This window comes from Adiantum capillus-veneris, chromosome 5 (assembly GCF_014529385.1).
Source record: "Adiantum capillus-veneris isolate H3 chromosome 5, ASM1452938v2, whole genome shotgun sequence".
Lineage (NCBI taxonomy): Eukaryota > Viridiplantae > Streptophyta > Polypodiopsida > Polypodiales > Pteridaceae > Adiantum > Adiantum capillus-veneris.
The window spans coordinates 85,491,693-85,510,120 of record NC_140935.1 but is presented as its reverse complement, the minus strand read 5'-3'; the positions used below and the strand labels follow the sequence as shown (position 1 = coordinate 85,510,120).

At 42.9% G+C, this 18,428-nt stretch overlaps 1 protein-coding gene across 1 annotated transcript; it reads left to right on the top strand.

Annotated features, from left to right (window-relative positions):
* The first annotated feature begins 1,590 nt into the window (after positions 1-1,590).
* On the top strand, positions 1,591-11,627 carry LOC147457658 (uncharacterized). The gene is made up of 8 exons (XM_086513631.1): positions 1,591-1,973; positions 2,054-2,261; positions 10,411-10,587; positions 10,742-10,929; positions 11,019-11,062; positions 11,124-11,147; positions 11,254-11,408; positions 11,490-11,627. Exons 1-8 carry the CDS (start codon positions 1,591-1,593, stop codon positions 11,508-11,510), a joined length of 1,200 nt encoding a protein of 399 aa, XP_086369757.1. The 3' UTR covers positions 11,511-11,627.
* The last annotated feature ends 6,801 nt before the right edge of the window (positions 11,628-18,428 follow it).

The following is an 18,428-nucleotide window of genomic DNA, read 5'->3' as shown; positions in this document are numbered from 1 at the left end:
CCTATGAAAGGGAGAGCCTTCCATTCCTTTAGTGAGAGAGTGCAATGGACACAAACAAAGTGATGAACACTGTGAATGAAGGTGTTGAGACTGAAAGATAGAGAGAGAAGAGAATACGACACCAGAATGTTGTCAAACCCTCCTCCGAAGGCCCCACTCTCTATGGCGAGAGAGGTCTACTATTGATTGTACAAATCTCTACAATGCTTGGACTTGCCGACGATGAGGATGACAACGAGACGGGCTGAAATCTGAAAATGCTAAGGGGCTGAAGCCTACAAATCTTTATTTGCTGAATTATGACTCTATGTCGATGAAGACGATGTGCTGAAAATGCAGATGCTGAAATCTGAGTTTTCCGGGCTGAATCTGCAAATTGCGTGGGATCTGACCATGCCCCAAATACCCGTGACAATGCAACCGAAGGTTTCCAATGACAGGTGTAATAGCTACGTGCCTATCGGGTGCCGCTAGAACTGCCTCTGCTAGTGGTCCCATCCGATCGGGTGTGATCTCGAGCCGCGCCGCCAATTCAGGTGAAATGAAGTTGGCCTTGGCTCCTCCATCAAAGAAGATCAGGGCTTCTTGGTCCTTTACTTTGTCCCTAGCTCGGCAAAGTTCTGTACTCTCGTCCATCGTGCTGGGGTCAGTACCCACGCAATCTAGAACCAGTCATGTTTTCATCTTGCCTTTTCGTCCACGTTCCTCAGCTGCTCTCAAACTCTCAGGCCTTTCATCGTCCATGTCGTTTGGTTCTTTTTTTGTGCCTTTTTTGGGCACTTCGCGGAAATATGCCCAATTTCCCCGCATCCAAAGCACTTCCCCTCCTTGATGTAGAGAGCTCTCTCTTGAGGAGTGAGTTTGGGTCGTGCATCCTTTTCTTTCTTTTCTAGTTGCTCTTTCTCTTTCTACTTTCATTTTTCGAAGTCTGTTCGGCCCTTTGCGTCATGATCTATCTGTGGGGTAGGTCAAACTGCCTAAGTGAATGGCAAAACCCCGTTTCGCATGACTCATCAACTCTTGAATGGAAGCTGGCTTTTGTTCTAAGCAGTGATGTTGGATCTCTGGAGGAAGACCCAAGGTAAACCGCTCAATCTGTTCTTTGAACGAGATCTTCTTAAATGAAGAGGCGGCTAGAAAAGAGCTCCAGAATCTCTCGCAATAAGCGTCCATTGTATCCGTCTTAGTCATCTGAAGATGGTTCCAAGCAGTTCGTATGTCGCATTCATACTCTCGAGTCGGCCAAGAAGAAATAAAAAGCCTTTTAAATTTCATCCATTTGATTGGCACTGTCTTGTTTAATAGAAGCGTGGACCACCAAGTTCGAGCATTCCCCTTGAAGTAAGAGGCAGCCGTCCGAATCTTGGAGTGCTCTGAGTAACGCCCTCCTGAGAAAGCTATGTCAAACTGCTGTATAGTAAACTGAAAAATCAGTTAATGAATATTTAATTCTCAGACTGAACCCTAGCAGTTTGTAGGTACTGTTCTAAAATGGTTTTCTTTGTATAAAAACTGTTGGGTTTTACAGTTGGGCATGTTAATGGCATCACAATGTTACAGTTTTTTTGCAGACGGTCGAAAGAAACCAAAATGATGCGGTGCTTTGTGCCAAGCGCAAACAAGGATTTTGATGACGATGAAGCTAACCGTTGCTTTGTGCCAAGCCCAAACAAGGATCCTGATGATCATGAGGCTGAACAGTCAAATGTTGAGAATAAACGAGAAGCTCAGGGTGATGAGAGGGCTGTCAAGGGCACAACCAAGAAGTCATCAGCAGGCCCATTCAAAATACCGCCCAGTGGGCTAACAACGCTCACATTTGGGATACAAAATCCGTTCATCACGGTGATCGATGATTCGGTTTGTATCATCAACAAAATGGAGGACAAGGTCTGCGATGGCAGAAGTATGGATGACAGTGCGCTGAAGGAGGCCATGTCTCAGATGGTGGGCGCAGCAAAATTGACGTCACGGTGAGAAGATCAACCAGCAACAATTTGCTTTCTTGATAAACATGACTGAATAATAAAATAATGGTCTTTTTCAATTGTAGTTCGTTCAAAACCCCTTCGTCTGAAATCGGCCGGCGGCCACAGCATAATGCACTGGCTCAGGCATTCTGGTTGGTAACTCAGCCTCATGAAGAGCCTACCTATGCATCCATAGAAGAATACCAGGAGGCTATGAGTGCCAAAGACATGGTTGTGGCGACATCTGCTTCCGTGGACAACCAATGTGATTTAAAAATCACACAAAAGAAGGTTTATATGCACATCATGCTTTTCTTTTTTGTGTGTGTGTGTGTTGGGGGGGGGGGGGGGGGGGGGGGGGGGGGGGGGGGGGGGGGGGGGGGTTATTTGAAAGAATCTCATGAGTCATAACCATTCTACAGTCCAATCAATTTTTACCGCACTTCCTGTGTTCACCAATGAGCTTGCTGGAACGGTGCAGGTGATTTCAGCTGGCCGGGACATGACGGTAGGGAATGGCCTCCAGCCCCTCATTCGTTGACACGGAATGGGCTCGTCCTCCGCCTTGCCTGTTCCGGCCAGGAATGGGGGGACTGGAGGACATTCCCCACCTCATGACACCCCCCTTCAAAATAGGAGCGAGAAGATAGTCTCCACATATGTGCAAGCTTCTGTTATAGGTCCTCTAGGGGCAGAAATTCGAGTCCCAGGTGTCTCAGCTAGCTATTGAGCGGATTAGAAGAAGGAAATTGTGTAAATATTTGCCAGTATGCTAATGTCTGGTGTGAAGGAATTCTGTATGGAGCAATTTCTTTGAACGATTGTTGAAGGCCGTTGTAATTTGTGGGTCGTGGATAGGCCTGATTACTGGGAATTTTTTGTTAGTGATGTCTGTGGATTTTTGGCGTTAGTGATTTGGTAAGCCTCAGCAATTGCAAGAGTCAAAACATTCTATGTCTTTGATGTGGTGCCCAGAAAGTTCTAGCTCTACAACCTCAACTCCCTGGTACAGCAGCAGTTTGAGGTTTGAAAGGCATCACAGAGGAATGACTGAAGATTGTTGAATGCTAGCCTGACATCTAACATATCAGAGTTTTCTTCACCACATTCAACATTTTGGGAAGCTGAAAGGAAATGGTTGTCTTATCTAGTTGTGTGTTGGTGATGGTGAATTGAGCTAATTTATGCATGTCCATGAGCATGCATGTGGAGGGTGCATTCCCGTGGTTTAAATAACCTTGCTGATGACAGTCCGTGCAGGTTCCCTTTCACAATTTGTGCTGGTCCTTCAAGTAGGGACAGAGTAGGGGGATTGTTGGTCTCCAAAGCAGGCTGCTTGCAATGCCATTTGTTTATGAATGGGCTTCGCAAGTTGTCAGTGTTTATCTAAAGAGTATGCTATTGTTGACCAAATTGAGGTAGGGTAGGTGCTAGGCCGTATTCTATTGGGAGCGTGCTTTCTTGGCTGGGGAAACGGGACAGTTGTATGGGAACCCCTTTGTTAAGACACATTCAAGGGTAGTCTATCACCCTTGATCTTGGAAGTTCTACCTATGCAGAGTCTTGTCAGCGACGAGCAATGAAGCATGCATGACATGCACAACCACCACAAGAAGATTTAGAAATTTTCTCATGTAGGAAAACAGAGTCTTTTTCAGTGTTTTTCATACAATGCATAACATCACGAGCTTTTGCTCCAAAGGCACCGCATACCTAGCTAGGTATGGGGTGCCTCCCTCACAGAAGCTCATGATGTTGAGGTAAGTCACAGTGTGGGAATTATTGTGAGAATTTATCCAAAACTTCTTGTGCACTACTCATGGGGGAAACTAGTGGCTCATCGTTGCAAACAAGAGAGTGGGACAACAAGTTGACGGTGGAAATGGAACACAAACTTCAAAAGGCTGATACCTTGGAGTAAAAGACGTGAAAAAGAGGAAATGCTACCAATTAAAAAGACAAGGTTGAAAGGGGAAAAGAAGAAACATGAACAAAAGCGAGTACGGAAGACAAGTGGAGAAACAGAGATGAGCAAGAGCAGCAGCATTGAGATGCACAAGGAGGAGAGTCCAGTGTAAATTCAGAATGTAGCACATGGTAGAGAAATGCTAGCTACATAAGATAAGTATATCTAGTTTTGGGAATGTACATAAGGTTTCAACATCTTCTAGTTGCATTGGACATTTTTCTTTTTCTTAGCTTGCCACTAGCTCAGTCACCAGAAATGTTTTGGAGTTTTGAAGTTTCTTAGGTTTCGGAGAGAAACCTTTTGGTGTCACAAAGTGATGACGTGGCGGACAGCAAAAACCCTAATTTCTTCCAAAAACCCTAAAATTCCTGCAAACCCTAAATTCCGGAAATCGTGGAGGCGGATTATTAAATTTTTTTATTTTATTTTATTTTTTTTTGGAAAATGATGAGCGACGCGAATTTTGCTTTTGCTTTTTTTTGTTAAAAAAAGAGAAAAGACTCTCTAAGAGAGAGAGAGAACTGATGCTTTTGATTTTAAAAGCTTTTGGGGCTCTGCTTTTGGGCATCCCTTGTAACCTTTAAATTAGTGGTGAGGGCCTCACTTCTCAGAGCATCTGGACGCAGAGTCTGAGAGTGAAACCCTAACCGCTCTCTTGTACTTTGATGATTGATTAATATAAAAAGAAATACCGAAAGGGGCGCCAGTCTTTGGGGCCAATATCTCTAGGCACGAAACTCCGCCGGGCCAGTGCAAATCTATTGTGATCTGTGAATTGTTTTGAAGTGGTTATTTGGTGTTGTCGCGGTTGATTCTTGACTTGGAGTGTCCAAGTTTGTTACAGTGGTATCAGAGCACGGCCGATTTCTCTTCTACGGGAAATCCGATCCCCGAATTTTTTTCCACGGCACCTATGGCTTCAGGCAATGATCAGTCGACTCCCTCTGCATTTGGAGATGCGGGCTGGGATCACAACGAAGATTCAGGCAGAGAGTATGGCCCGCCTTGGCCTACTTAGGCGGAGCGGCGAGAGATAGAGCGTCGCCAGTTGATCGGCGATGCAACAAAGATGATGCTCAATTTTGCCAAGGACCCGAAGATGGCAAAATATATGAACCAGACCTCTTTGGAAGAGGTACAGACAGAGTGGCAGAGAACCACAACACCACTCCCGAAATCCGCTCTCAAGCAACCTTCTGCCTCCAAGAAAATATACGGAGCAGGAACTGGAGAACGTGGTTGATGCACGGATTGCTCAGCTTTTCGACGTGCAAAAGAAAGACAAAAAGCACGGCAAAAAGCAGAAGAAAGGCACTGACTTTCAGGGATATTTGGGTCGTCAGTTGACATTTGACAAGGCAAAGAAACGGAAGAAGCGTGTTCGATTTGAAGGAGTACCCAGTTCTTCTTCTTCTTCTGACAGTTCTTCTAGCTCCTCGGATTAGAGCGAAGAAGACAGAAAAAGCAAAAAGTAAAGCAAGACACAAAGCTTCGGAAAGGGCAAGAAAAAGGCAAAGAAGGCTACATCTCGCCCAGAGACTGACAGTTCTACTGAGGACTCGTCTACAGACAGCTCAGATTCCGATGACGGAAAGTTTTATGCGAACAAGACGAATTTTTTTTACAAAGCCAACCAGTATGACTTTCTCGAAGATAAAAGCAAGAAAGTCCGAGAGTTTAAGGAAGGTGGCCACTCGATCAAGTTTGATACTTTTGAGGATACTCAGATGCTTCGAAGGCTTTGTCTTTTATACAGCAGTTTGACATCGCTTTCGCGGGAGGGCGCTATTCAGAGCACTCCAAGATTCGGAGAGCTGCCTCTTACTTTAAGGGGAATGCTCGTACTTGGTGGTCCACGCTTCTATTAAGCAAGACTATGCCAGTTACATGGCTAAAATTCAAGAGGCTTTTTATTTCTTCTTGGTTGACTCAAGAGTTTGAGCGAGATATACGAGCTGCTTGGAACCATCTCCGGATGACCAAGAGCGATACAATGAATTCTTATTGTGAAAGATTCTGGAGCTCTTCATTCAAGAAGATCTCGTTCAGAGAAGAGATTGAGCGGTTTACCTTGGGTCTACCTACAGAGATCAGAGATCATCTTCTTCAAGTCTTTCAGGCATTACGAGATCACACATTAGTGATTAATGCTAAGAAAAGTGAATTTTTCCTACCATGGATACACTTTTTGGGACGCATTGTGTCAGCAGCAGGAGTGCAAATGAACCCGGCCAAGATAGAGACTATCCATGATTGGCCCGATTTGAGGAATGTCCATGAAGTTAGAAGCTTCTTGGGACTGTGTTCGTACTACAGGCGGTTCATATGAAAGTTTGCAGAGGTTGCTTCCCCTTTGCATACCTTGACACAGAGAGGAGTACCTTTTTCGTGGGGACCCACAGAGGTGACTGCCTTTCAGACATTGAAAGAGAAATTCACTACAGGACCAGATTTGACTTTGCCGGACTTGCAGAAGTCATTTGAAGTATTTTGTGATGCTTGTGGTCGTAGTCTGGGTGCGGTCTTGATGCAAGAAGGCCATGTCATAGCTTACGAGAGTCGTTTGTTCTCTAGGCCGGAGATGACAGCACAGATTTATGAGAAAGAGCTTTTGGCGGTTATCCATGCTCTTACTCAGTGGCGGCATTACCTACTCGGAGCGGATTTTACTGTCTTTACAGACCATCAGAGTTTGCGCTACTTCTTGTCACAGAAGCAGCTTTCGGAAAAGCAGATGCGGTGGGTGAACAACTTGTCACAGTTCCACTTCCAGATTGTCCATGTGCAGGGATACAAGAATGTGGTGGCAGATTCTTTGTCTCGGAAACCGTTGGTTCTGGCTATTTCCGCGATACATCATAGGAGCTTCGAGGATATGGTCGATTAGTATGCCACAGATACAGATTTTGCAGATATTTTCACACGGATACGGGATGGGGAGACAGTAGCTGGATACTTCCTTCGGGAAGGCATACTTGATGAAAAAGACTATGTTGTGCGTTACACAGCCGTTGAGGGAAAAGGTTATGACTGATTGCCACTGTCCACCTTTTACGGGTCACCGCGGCATTGCTACCACCATGAAAGGGGTAGAGAGAGATTTCTTTTGGCAGAGACTGAAGAAGGATGTGGAAGAGTTTGTGTGCAGTTGCTTGGTATGCCAGAAGGTCAAGTTTGACAGGCATAAGGCACAGGGATTGTTACAGCCTTTACCCATACCCACCCGCCCCTGGGAAAATATTGAAATGGATTTCTTTTTTTTTGATCTCCCGAGAATACAGAATGATCACGATGATTTTCCGATTACATGGCACGTATGAGACGATTGTCTCCGACAGAGACCCCAGATTTATGAGTTTGTTTTGGAAGGCAATTTGGGAGAACATTGACACGCGGTTGCAGTTCTCGTCATCGTTCCACTTGCAGACTGACGAGCAATCTGATATTGCCAATTCAGTGATTTTAGATTTATTGAAGTCTTGTATCTCGCATCAGAAGACTCAATGGGAAAAGAACTTACCTTTGGTGGAATTTGCCTACAATAACACGATACACTCTTCAATGGGGAAGACGCCATGTGAGATTGTTGAAAGTGCTGCGAAGGTTCCATCCTTCCTGAGCACGAAAGATTAGAAATTTGAAGCAGATGAATATTCGCGAGATTTGGATACGGCTTTTGCCAAGGTTCGCGAGACTTTGCAGGAGTCTCAAGAATGACAGAAAAAGGCAGCGGATCGCCATCGTCGCGACTGGAAACTGAAGGAGGATGATTGGGTGCTCTTACGTTTTGAGAAGGCACGCCTACGAAAGAACAAGGGAAAGGAGAGGCTTTTTTCAAAGCTTAGTATGCGATACTACGGCCCTTTCCAGATTACTGAAAAGATAAATGAAGTCTCCTTCCGACTGAAACTGCCAGATACTTGGAGGATTCACAATGCATTGCATGTGAGTCTCTTGAACCCTGTTAAGGGTGATGTGCCTGATGATGGGGAGCCTGATGAGCAACCCGAAGTGGAAGAAAACGAGGAGATCCTTGTTCCTGAACAGATTTTGGCACATAATGATACGAAGAAAGGTAAAGTCCGAAGGCGGTTCTTGGTTAAGTTCAAGAACTTTCCTGCATTTGATGCGAAGTGGATGGAGGAGGAGGACCTAGCAGATACTCCTCGGATTGTGAAACTTTACCTCGATGTTTTGGTTTAGCATAGTCTACTCCAAACGGAACCCAGAATTCAGCTTGGCCGGAGATGTGGTGCAGTGGGATGCACAAGAGGGGAGTCACTCCACTCCTTTGTCAACAGATGCCTCGATTTTGATACTAAAGTCAGTGATGTCTCTTTGAGCTTCAGGGATACTGAGAGCTGACAGTATTCTGTTGGATGACTTTATGAAATGGAATTCCTGATTATGATACTGATTTGTTCTTGACTTCTTGTGAGTGCAGGAACTGGTAGACGAAATGACTGCAACATTTTGGTCTACTTGATCTCGAATGGACATGGTTGCAATAGGGGTTAGTCAATCGGACATCGATGAGGTCCCGATTGGACCTAGATGTGATTGCTAGCTACATTGCCCATAAATCATGGTCTAAGATCCGATTGAATGTTGAATGTCATGTGATGTCCTGTGATGTCTGGTGATGTCTTGTGATGTCGTGTGATGTGACTGTCGATTTTGTACATGTGCTAGATGTGTGTTCCTAGTACGTAGGTACTAACAGTCAGTGTCTGCTAAGACGGTTTATGGCTTTTGTCGGTTTTGCAGGCGTAATCGCGGTCGATTACAATGCTTTCAAGAGGGGGGTATGTCACAAAGTGATGACGTGGCGGACAGCAAAAACCCTAATTTCTGCCAGAAACCCTAAAATTCCTGCAAACCCTAAATTCCGGAATCGCAGAGGCGGATTATTATAATAAAAAAATTATTTTTATTTTTTTTTTTGGAAAATGATGAGCGACGCGAATTTTGCTTTTGCTTTTTTTTGTAAAAAAAAGAGAAAAGACTCTCTAAGAGAGAGAGAGAACTGATGCTTTTGATTTTAAAAGCTTTTGGGGCTCTGCTTTTGGGCATCCCTTGTAACCTTTAAATTAGTGGTGAGGGCCTCACTTCTCAGAGCATCTGGACGCAGAGTCTGAGAGTGAAACCCTAACCGCTCTCTTGTACTTTGATGATTGATTAATATAAAAAGAAATACCGAAAGGGGCGCCAGTCTTTGGGGCCAATATCTCTAGGCACGGAACTCCGCCGGGCCAGTGCAAATCTATTGTGATCTGTGAATTGTTTTGAAGTGGTTATTTGGTGCTGTCGCGGTTGATTCTTGACTTGGAGTGTCTAAGTTTGTTACATTTGGCCTCCTTCTAAGAAACGTTGAGGTTTCGGGATTTTAATAAATAAATATGTATGTGTGCATGCATACTAGAGCTACTGGCTTGTTCTTTGTTTTATATCATCACTTAGGAAGATTCCTCACACTTGAGGACTACGTCTGACAACTTTCTATTCCAATTTCTGCCCTTCAAAACTTCGATGCAGGATTCGTACTCAACCCAGCAGGCGTCTTAACTCATTTGAAGATGTGCTAACCAATCGAGCAAGCTTGCGGTGCTGCAAACATCAACGCAGTCATTCAATGACACAAAAAAAAAAAAACGCACAGACCCAACCTCGCGCTACAACCCTGTGCTCTCAAGCATTCGAATGTCGCCTCGGCCTTGCTGCCAATATCGCCTCACGGCCCTCGCCTTACCTCCCCCATTGGTCGCCAACTGCACCCCTACCTTTTGCCACAAGGCATCTTTCACGATTCCCACTAATAAACCATTAAACAAGATTGGGCCGCCCCTACTAGAGCTATTATTAGAATTTGGTCTCAAGATGAATTATCAATAAGAGTTTTGTTTCAAAAACAACTGCAAACATAACATTTTTGTATGCACACACATAAGATTAGCCAGCCAAAACTTCAATGTGACTGAAATTGAACTAGATAAAAGTAGAAACGAGCAAATAATTATAAACATGGAATCTCTTACATACACCACTCACACATACGATGCTGGAGAGAGGTCTGGGTGGCAAAAAGAAATGTTAAAAACCCTAAAACCTATCTCTGGAAACCTTAGAAAATGTTTTAATTTTTTTAAAAGGGAAACACAACTTTTGAGGGGTTTCTTAGAGGTTTCTGTGTTTCGAGGTTTTGAGGTTTCTCAAGTGAGAAATGGGGGTGGTCCCCTGCCCCCAATCGTACCTAGCTAGGTATGCGGTACCTCTCGAGCAGAAGCTCATGATGTTATGCATTGTATGAAAAACACTCCATTTTCCTACATGAGAAAATTTCTAAATCTTTGTGTGTATCATGATGTTATGCATTGTATGAAAAACATTGAAAAAGACTTCGTGTTCCTGCATGACAAAATTTCTAAATCTTCGTGTGTATGTATTAACTCTTTTTAGTGTGTGTTGGAATAGGTGGTGGACTTGATCGGCAATGAATCGAATGAGTGGCTAGATGTGAGACAGGAAGGCGATGATGGAGAAGCAGCAGAGCGAACTCGAATTAGATACGACCTGAATTTTGTGGTTTACGATCGGAATATCCTAGGACCCGACAAAAAGGTCACAACATTGATTGTGGATGGGACAACGGTATGTGTCTGTTTTGAATGATGCTTAAAATAAAATTAATCGTCGTTCCATGTATTGTCTACGGCTCTATGGCTGTGGTACCCCTTGACTAGTGCGAGAGAGTGAAAGTGACTTGTATATGCTTGTGTTGAGTAATGCTACCTTTTGTGAATAGGTGAATTTAACATTGAGCAAAATGTTCCAAGTATCGAACTACGCATGTAAATATTTCTTGAAGAATATGGAGAAAGGACGATTCTCCCCCTTATACATGGAATTGTGGGGTGAGAGTAATTGGCGTTATGGCATACTATACCCATCCGGAGTGGTCTTGTTAGAGGATGGAGAAATTAGCGCCACAAGGTTTCAAAGGCTCATGAGATCGAAGATCAAACATTTTTCCTTTCTATTTAGAGTGTCTGTAACTATTTTGTTTTCCTCACTTTGGCCAGCTATTCCATGGGAAGCTGGAAAATATGCTCAGAGAAAAAGAAAAGTCTTTGCACGACAACTTTCTGAAATTCAATGGTGGTTATCTTGATGGATGCTATGTTCAGGGTGTCTTATATTTGTCAAGAAAGGTGAGTGTTTGCTAGTCCTAGTCAACATATCTTTGGTTGATGGTTGGCTTATCTGTTTTCTTTTCCCCAAAAGTTTACACTCCCAAATTGCCTCGATGATCATCAGTTGGGGCATATTCAGGATGCCCAATTGTTTTTTCAAAGCAAGATGAGAATCATTGCTGGAGATACGATTCTCCAATGGAAGGAGGACGATGTGAAAGGACCGGTAGCCTTGAGAATGCCATCGTTGAATGGGCACACGACAGTGGACAATGCTTGGTTAGTGTTCTTAGTTGTTTTGCTGTTTTTTTTAAAATGGACTCTTAAGTGGTGTTTAAACAGAGTTGTGTTTATGTCTAGGACATCTGTACGGCCCTATAAAAAAAGGCGGACATGAAGAGGTAAATTTTGAAGCTTGCGAGTCGCTTCAGGTGGCCAAGTAGGATCTCTACAGTAGAGTATGGATTTCTTTTCCTTTTCAGTTGTATGCAAGCCATTTATTTTGTTTTAAATGTACACGCTTACAAGAGAATATGGTACTGGTTTTGTTACTCTCCTCTCACAATTCTTTTTTGATTAGAAAAAATTTGAAATGATTCATGAAGTCAGACCTACAGTTTTTTATGTCAAATTGAATCCAATCACACATTTAAAAGACGCTAGCACGCACACAATTTTTCTTCACTTGAACTCACAAACCCCAGACGCTGTTTCTATATACATCTTGTCTGTGTAAATGCACACATGTGAAGGATCTTGTCTTTGGGAGGATTGTTAACACTCTCAGACCCTCATATTTTGCATTGATGCTTTTGTGAGTACTGTTGTTGTAACCATGTGTGAAAAACTGGATCATTGTAAGATGCATACAAAGCATTTGATTTTCATTCTTGAAAGGAATGTGGTTTCATGGAATGCCATGTTGTATGCATGTTGCCACCATGGACATGGGGCATTTCTTCTACCAAATGTTGATGGAAGGCATTTCATCAACAAGGGTCACTTTTGTCTGCCTGCTTTATGCATCGAACAAATCTCTAAGAAAGCCAGCAAGTGCGTGTGTTTGCGAACGCACATGAATGCCATTTAGACATTGTAGTTGAAAACGCCCTCATCAAAATGTAGCAGGCTAGATGATTGTTGAAAGGCTGTATAGGAACATGTTGAATTCCAATCTGACAATGTTTAATACTGTTTTGAGCAAATGCGTATTGGAGTGCCTGATACTAAATAGTCGCACATTTATTAGTATGATTTCTTTGTGTGCATTCTTGGACACTCCAAGCAGATGATTGCTTGCATTTCAAGCAGTAGTGGGCTAGATGTAGATTTGGTGCTGAAAACTTTGTTAACCCACTTATACACACTCACCTAGGCACAGTGGTAGGCCCTTCAAGTGGTCTCTCTCACATCATATATGCCACATTTGTACTGCACCCACTTCTCTCGACATATTCCTTCTTGCTGCTTTGGGAAACCCGCATCGGTACAACTTATCTTTATTGAAGGAACTCTTCTACGACTAGATTTTCCCAGCTTTAGGGGTTTTGAGGGTATGCTTTGATGTGTACATCTCACAGTTAAGATATGGAGTATAGAGGTTTGCAAGGCTTTGTTGAAACGGGGCTTCATGAGAATCTTTTGCGAGGCATCTATGTGTATGGTAAGTTTGTGTGTTTGGTTAGGCATGGTAAACATACTGCTCTTGAGTTTGACTAGGTGAATCGTTTGTATGTATGGTTGTATCTTGCCGTGACGAGTTTTGACAAACTATCTGCCATTCAGCACGGGGCAAGACCAATCTGGTACAGGGAAGACGACTACATTCTACTCGGGAATGCAGTAGGCTTGACTATGACTGCCTAGCCCTTGTCTTGGCACCCACTGAAGAGTTGGCCCTGCAGACTGAAAACAGGACGCGCGCTCTTGGTAACTATTTGCTGGTAAAGGTGCATGCCAGTTTTGGTGGAAGAAGAAAATTTTTATGACCACCTCAGGGGATGGCTTCAAGGTGGACCTCCACTTAGAAAGTGGAACCCTTGGTTGTTTCTCGGAACAACGCTATGGTACAAGGACAACTTCCATGCCGATATCATTGTGCGTGCTGCAGAGAAGCCCTCTATTGAGGTTAACACATCTTTTGAGAAATTCCTTGAATCTGTAAGAGCTTTTGCTGTCACAAGGATGAATATGCCACATGAATTGAAGAGTACTGTTTGTATAACAATTCTTAATTTTTATGTGTACAGGTATCTTATCTTCTCAGAAAGTGTGCTTTGTCTCTTATCTTGGCTCTTCTTGATAGTCCATTGCTAACTGGTGGATCTGAAGTATCTACAAAGGCTCTCTTGTAGTGTTCATATGAATCTAGGTCAATTGATGACCTCGTATATCAAGAAAGCTCTGTTGGCTTCCGCCCAGCAGGAGATGGTAGCACTCTGGCAACTGGAGTAAAGGTGTTTCACTTCACAATCAGCGAGGAGATACTTGTTGCAGAACAGATATTGGCACATAAAGATAGAAGGATTAAAGGTAAAGTGATTAGGCAGTTTTTGGTTAAATTCAAGAACTATCCTACATTGGATGCGAAGTGGATGGAGGAGAAGAACCTAGCAGATACTCCTCAGATTGTGCAACTTTACTTTGAAGCATTCAATGTAGCATAGTCTACTCCGATAGAACCCCGATTTCAGCATGGGTGAATCAGTGCAGTGGGTATGCACAAGAGGGGAGTCACTCCGCTCCTTTGTCAACAGATTACCCCGATTTTTTATATAGAGTCACTGATGTCCCTTTGGGTTTCACGGATATTGTTGGGCTGGCAGTATTCTATTGTATGACTTTATGAACTGGAATTCTCAAAAATGAATATGATATTGATTGATTTGTACTTGACTTGTTTGAGTGCAGGAACTGATAGACGAAATCACTAGTATTTCGGTCTCATAAATCTCTATAGATATGATTGCAATATGGATTAGTTAATCGGGCATCTGTGAGATCCCGACTGGATCTAGATGCGATTGCTAAATACGTTGCTGATTAATCATGGTCAGAGATTTGAAATGATTTTGAATGTGATTTGTCTTGTGATGTCAAGTGATGTCCTGTGATGTGACTGTCGATTGGTACATGTGCTAGATGTATTGTGCCTAGTGCGTCGGTATTAACAATCAGTGTTTGCTAAGACAGTTTATGGCCTCTGTCTGTTTTGCAGGCATAATCGAGGGCGATTACAATAGGGGGCTATGTCACAAACTAGTGACGTGGCAGCAGGCCCCCGGATAAGCACACTACTGCCGTGTCTCCGTAAAATGCGCCGACAGGCTGACGTGGCAGGTTGTACGGACGTCCGCATTTTACGCTGCTCGACTGCTGTACGGAATCTCCGCAAATTGCAACGCAAAAAGCGGACTGTACGGATTTGTGTTATTTCCGTTGGCTGAAATTCACTAGGGGTTAATTTTATTTGCGAGTTAATCAATTCGTGTTTTTTGGATAAAAGTGATGCTTTTTCGAGTTTATATAAGCATGGAGATCTCTCATATGTACGCTCTCTATGGTGGCATTGAGGTAGGTGAAATAAGTACCGAGAGAAGGAGAGAGAAGAAAAATTAGACGGAGAGAGAAAAACATACTTGTGGAATAGAGATAGGATAGGGGTGTGAGAGTACCAACAACAAGAGAAACACACACGTACACACACACACACACACACAAAGAGAGAGAGAGAGAGAGAGGGATAGAGAGAGAAAAAATTCCAAAGTGGAAGCGGCAGCCGAGAGAGAAAATCATTTGCACAATAGTCAAATTGTCCTTTGTGCAATGATAGGGTCATAATATTCAAAGCGCATCAATCAAGAATATATTCTTGCACACTCCACTAAAGCAGTTAGTGGTGGTCGCTCATGGCACTAGTAGATGCTTCTCGAGATTTGGGACTACTCATGGCACTAGCACATGCTTTTACGGGTTGCCTAGCAATATTGTGAGTATGAAAATTGGACCAACATCTAAATTATTTCCGAGATATTGTGGGCCTTTTAATATACTCAAGTAAGTTGGAGATATGGCTTACAAACACTCTTTACCTCTGCACTCTCGTATTCATCCAAGTGCTTGGAGACCGTAGTGGTCCTTTTAAAAAAAGTACATGTCCATGGGTGAGCCAAAGACATAAAGGGTGTTGTTAATGAGAGCATGTATGAGTTGTCAAGCATAATTTTCTGCACTCATATTTGGAACACTCTTTGGTGGTCCACAAATATATCAATCTTTTGTTATTACAACCAATCATATCAAGTAATTTTTTTTATTCCTCTAATTGATCCCCTATATAAAAATTTTGAAAGGCAACACCACATGCATTTACAAGCTATCCTAATTCCTTTTTTGAGAGAGATTTAATTCAGAGCTTTCTTTTATTAGAAAGACCTTTGTTGTTGCAATGAAGGAGATAGGATTTCGTGAAAGTGGAGGAAGTTGTTTTCATAATCTTCATACTGGTGAACAACCCATAGTTTTGTCTTTTCACACAGAGAGTAAGACTAACAAAGAGTAAGTGCATCACATTTGGGATGCATGCACACCAAAGCATTGCAATGCACATCCTTGATTAACAATCTCATCCCTTTTCTTTGGACCATTTCAATGTTTTGCATGTTGTTGCATGCCAACATTATAGACAAGAATCTTGTTGAGCACATTATATGCTTTCATCAATACAACACATTTTGCGTACATGTCAAACAAGCATGACAGTATATACCAAGAGCGTGTGACTAACAATTTGATCATGATTTTGTTTGCCCATGTGCAAAATGTTACATGCCTTGAACATGCAAAAACAGGTGATCACGTCTGGAGAGAGGCCCTTGCTTTGGAGCGGATGAAAATAACTCTGGCCTTAGTCCTGTCCACATAAAAAATACCCTGCACTAAGTACAACTTCAAGAGATAACATCTGGGGCATAAAGTTTGTCAACCACTTGTGCTGATTTGGCAAATATACCACATACTTATGTGTTTTCTTGTGACATTGCAAGCATCGACTCCTTCTGTCAAGGTTGGGTGGGAGCAATGACCAAATTTGAAATCCTCTCAATATTTTGGTGTGTCAAATAGACGTAGGTATCATGAGGAGTGAGTGCCTCTTTTTATTGACATGTACAAAGCGCCGAAGAGTTTGTGTTTTATCATGCTGCTCACTTGGCGGTTGAGAGGGCGAGCTAGCACCCTTGTTAGGGCGGGCAATGGTTGATGGGTTTGGACATATCCATAGCTGCAGTCCCATGTGATCTATCATTGTGGGCATCATTTTTTGTGGTAGTAGCTTGAGTGAGTGTAGCATAGTCCCCATCCTCCGCAAAAGTTCCTCATGCTTTCCAACCTCGCAACTTGACCATTGTGGAAGACTATGATGAGGCGAGTATGACGAATGGTGGACATGTAGTGGGCAACAATGAGCGTCATGTAGTCTAGTGTAGCTTGGTCAAGGGCAGTATGCACCACGCCCTCCGATTTTGCATCGAGAGCATTAGTGGCCTCATCCAAGAGTAAGATAGGTAAATTGTTAAAGAGGCCAATGTTCTCCCACACGTCAACCAGACTCCCCAGAAAATGTCCACATCAGATATCCTACATATGAAACTTCATAGCCTACATAGTACTCCACCATGTTTAAAACTCTAAGCATGCACTTGAATAAAAAACATACGTAGACTCTAGAGGCTGGAATTTAGATTGTAGAGCCAAGAGGTGGGAGGCGAAAAACATAAGTGCCCAAATATCCGACATGGAGCACCCCTACAAAAATGTTTCTTAAATTTGCAACCCAAAACAGTTTTGCCCCAAAAAAAAGTCCTGTTGGGCTGGTATGAAATCCTTTTTTGTATGCTTCCATACCCAGACCCTCATGGCAGTACGGCTGCTCATTCGTAAGCGTGCAAAAAAACTATGCTTGAGGCTATGGAAATTCTCTATTTTTGCCCACTAACATCTGGCTCCGCAACCTGCAAAATATCGCAACAATCAAAGAAACAAAGCCGAGTTAAGTGATTGTGTGGCTTCCCCTACAAGCTGAGAAATGTTTTGACAATTGATTGAAACCCAAATTTACTAAACTTGCGTTTCATAACCATCTGGTATTATTGTTCTTATCCTTGTAGATGTCATCAATAGGAAATAGCCTCGTGTGATGCTGTTTTTGATCACTGCCCATGTAATGAACGGCTTATAATCAGGATCCCTTGCCTCTACAAGGCTTCCTTTATAGCAACAACCTCATTTTGCAAAAATTCATCAAACTAACCTTCACTTACACCATCTCTAAACATTCTATGTTAGCCAACTCAGCACCTAAAATGTCAGCTTACATCAACCGATACTGTGTTGACACATCAGCACACAAAAGGTTATGTGTCGTTGTCACAAAGAAGAATTTGCTTAGAGGTCACTGTCGCTACAAGGAATTCCTTCAACTATCACTATTTGGCCCCCCTCGTCTTGGACGTTTGATGGCTGGGAAATCCCCTCGCCTTGGATGTTTGATGGCTCTCGGCCTCCAGTTATTGCCACATGGGGTCTTCCTAATTTCAGGGAAAGGACATAGAGGGGAAAGGACACTCGGTGCCCTTTCCCTACACCATCAATGCTCCCTCCTCTTCCATCATCTCTCCTCCATTGTTGTCCTCTCAAAAGGTATTGTTTTCTCATTGTCTTCTTGAAGACGCTACTTCAGCCATGCCTTCACCCCGTTGATTTCACAGCCACATATGCCCTCAAACTTTCTTTTCAAGAAGTAAATACATTTCATTAATTTTTGTAGCCATATATTCCCTCAATATTTCTTTTCAAGAAGTAAAACACCCCATTGATGCATGGCCTATGAGTAGCGTGGACATTTCTCACTTGGCAGTTGTGAAGGCAATGTAGTGAACTTGCATGTGTTGGGAAGGTACAATACACCCGAGTTGCAACCACATCACACAAACGGTGGTTGAGAGATTAGAGCACGTGCACCCCATCAATAAAGGGCAGCTGTCACGCTGCTTGTTTCAATGGTCGACGGTCCTTTGAATGGGAGAATATTTGTTAGTGCTCTAGTATACATATTTTTCTTATAAATTGCTATTCTTTCCTACTTTGGAATAATAGAGTATGTCACCTAGTATGTATCAACATTTTTGAAAGATGCTTTGACAGCTCGCTAGCTGATATGGGTAGGTTAAGGAGCAGGTTGCAAAAGGTGGCAGCCTCCATTTGTGAAGCCAACACTTTTACCTCCATTTGTGAAGCCAA

Coding starts and splice junctions, on each gene's coding strand:
- LOC147457658 (XM_086513631.1), top strand. CDS start 1,591: ATGATGCGGTGCTTTGTGCCAAGCGCAAACAAGGATTTTGATGACGAT. Junction 2,262..10,410: donor TAAAAATCACACAAAAGAAG/GTTTATATGCAC, acceptor GTGTTGGAATAG/GTGGTGGACTTGATCGGCAA. Junction 11,148..11,253: donor TCTTATATTTGTCAAGAAAG/GTGAGTGTTTGC, acceptor GATGATCATCAG/TTGGGGCATATTCAGGATGC.